This window comes from Protobothrops mucrosquamatus, unplaced genomic scaffold, assembly GCF_001527695.2.
Source record: "Protobothrops mucrosquamatus isolate PMUCROS unplaced genomic scaffold, P.Mucros_1.0 scaffold4393, whole genome shotgun sequence".
In the NCBI taxonomy this organism is placed as follows: domain Eukaryota; kingdom Metazoa; phylum Chordata; class Lepidosauria; order Squamata; family Viperidae; genus Protobothrops; species Protobothrops mucrosquamatus.
Window position 1 is genome coordinate 54,687 of NW_015390306.1, and position 1,534 is coordinate 56,220.

The window sequence follows — 1,534 nt, forward strand, 5'->3', positions numbered from 1 at the left end:
CCACCCGGACTTCCCAAACCTAATCCCAGGATACTATTCAACTAAAATTAAACTAATATTAATATCCCTAACTCCACAACATGTTATTCTACATAAGTAGGTGAAATATATATATGTATATTTATCTAAAAACCTAACTTATATTCCACCATTCTATGCTTATTTTGAATATAAACAATCCATCTTCTCCATATTAATAGAAATTGTTCATTTGAATGATCCTTCAAATAAGCCGAAATCTTTGCCATTTCAGCAAGATGCGAAACCTTCAATCTCCAGTCCTCTATTGTAGGTAAAACTTTACTCTTCCAGTTTTGAGCTATCAACAAACGGGCAGCAGTTAAACAAGACATAGATCCATCTTGATATAAGCTGCTTCTCTTTCGAAGCGTTGTGTCTGAAGATTTAAAATAGGACCATTTCCGTCCCAGACATTAATCTTAATTTAAAAAGATCTCATCCAAGAAAGATCATACCAATTTTTTAAACCACAATTGTATCCATATTTGTGCTTATTCAAAACGCACCTGTGCACATACCAGAGACACACATACACCCCCCCCCCGACAAAAATCAGGATCCCGTATACTTGCAGAATATTGCCATCCTGTCCTACAACACTCAAAGCTATTTAAAGCAGTTAAAATTGGACATTTTTAGCCAGAGCAAATGAAAGCGAAATGCTAAGGATTTGCACTTTATGTCAGAATTGGATTTTGCCGAATTTACATAAAGAGGAATATAATACTCCAGTACTCCGGTTATAACACTTAAACTAAATTATGAAACGTACCAATACTGGGTATTTTAATCCCAAGATTTCACGCAGTCGTTTGAAACAGTTTCGGGGAAGACAATAAGGACAATTGCCAAGGAAAGAGCTTGTCAACTTGCTAAGTGAAACAGTATCCTGTAGATACCTTTACCTTCCTCCACATGATACATTTACCTATAAAAAGCGTCTTTCTTAGGATATAATTACAATGAAAAGAAGACATTTTGTAACGGACGTAATTCAGGGTCGGATTACCCTGGGCGTGGAAACAAAGCCTTGGCAACACCGAGATAAAGATGAGTATCCAATCAGCGTCAAGACTAGATATTCGAATTCAGCCAATCAGGCTAAAGGCGCGGGCTATAAAAAGGCCGGCACACAGCGTCTAGGCTTCATTTCTCGGAGGATTCGGCGTTGGCGATAGCATGGCTCGTACCAAACAAACGGCCCGCAAATCGACCGGCGGGAAGGCGCCCCGCAAGCAGCTGGCCACCAAGGCGGCGCGGAAGAGCGCGCCGGCCACGGGCGGCGTGAAGAAGCCTCACCGCTACCGGCCCGGGACGGTGGCCCTGCGCGAGATCCGCCGCTACCAGAAGTCGACGGAGCTGCTGATCCGCAAGCTGCCCTTCCAGCGGCTGGTGCGCGAGATCGCGCAGGACTTCAAGACCGACCTGCGCTTCCAGAGCTCGGCCGTGATGGCGCTGCAGGAGGCGAGCGAGGCCTACCTGGTGGGGCTCTTCGAGGACACCAACCTGTGCG

General features: G+C 44.5%; 1 protein-coding gene across 1 annotated transcript in view; it reads left to right on the top strand.

Annotated features, from left to right (window-relative positions):
• The first annotated feature begins 1,194 nt into the window (after nucleotides 1-1,194).
• LOC107298954 (histone H3-like) overlaps nucleotides 1,195-1,534 on the top strand; it is a 1,457-nt gene continuing 1,117 nt past the window's right edge. Inside the window, exon 1 of the mRNA XM_015828311.2 lies at nucleotides 1,195-1,529. Within this exon, the coding sequence (XP_015683797.1) occupies nucleotides 1,201-1,529 (329 nt within the window). The 5' untranslated portion in view covers nucleotides 1,195-1,200. The remainder of the gene's footprint in view (nucleotides 1,530-1,534) is intronic.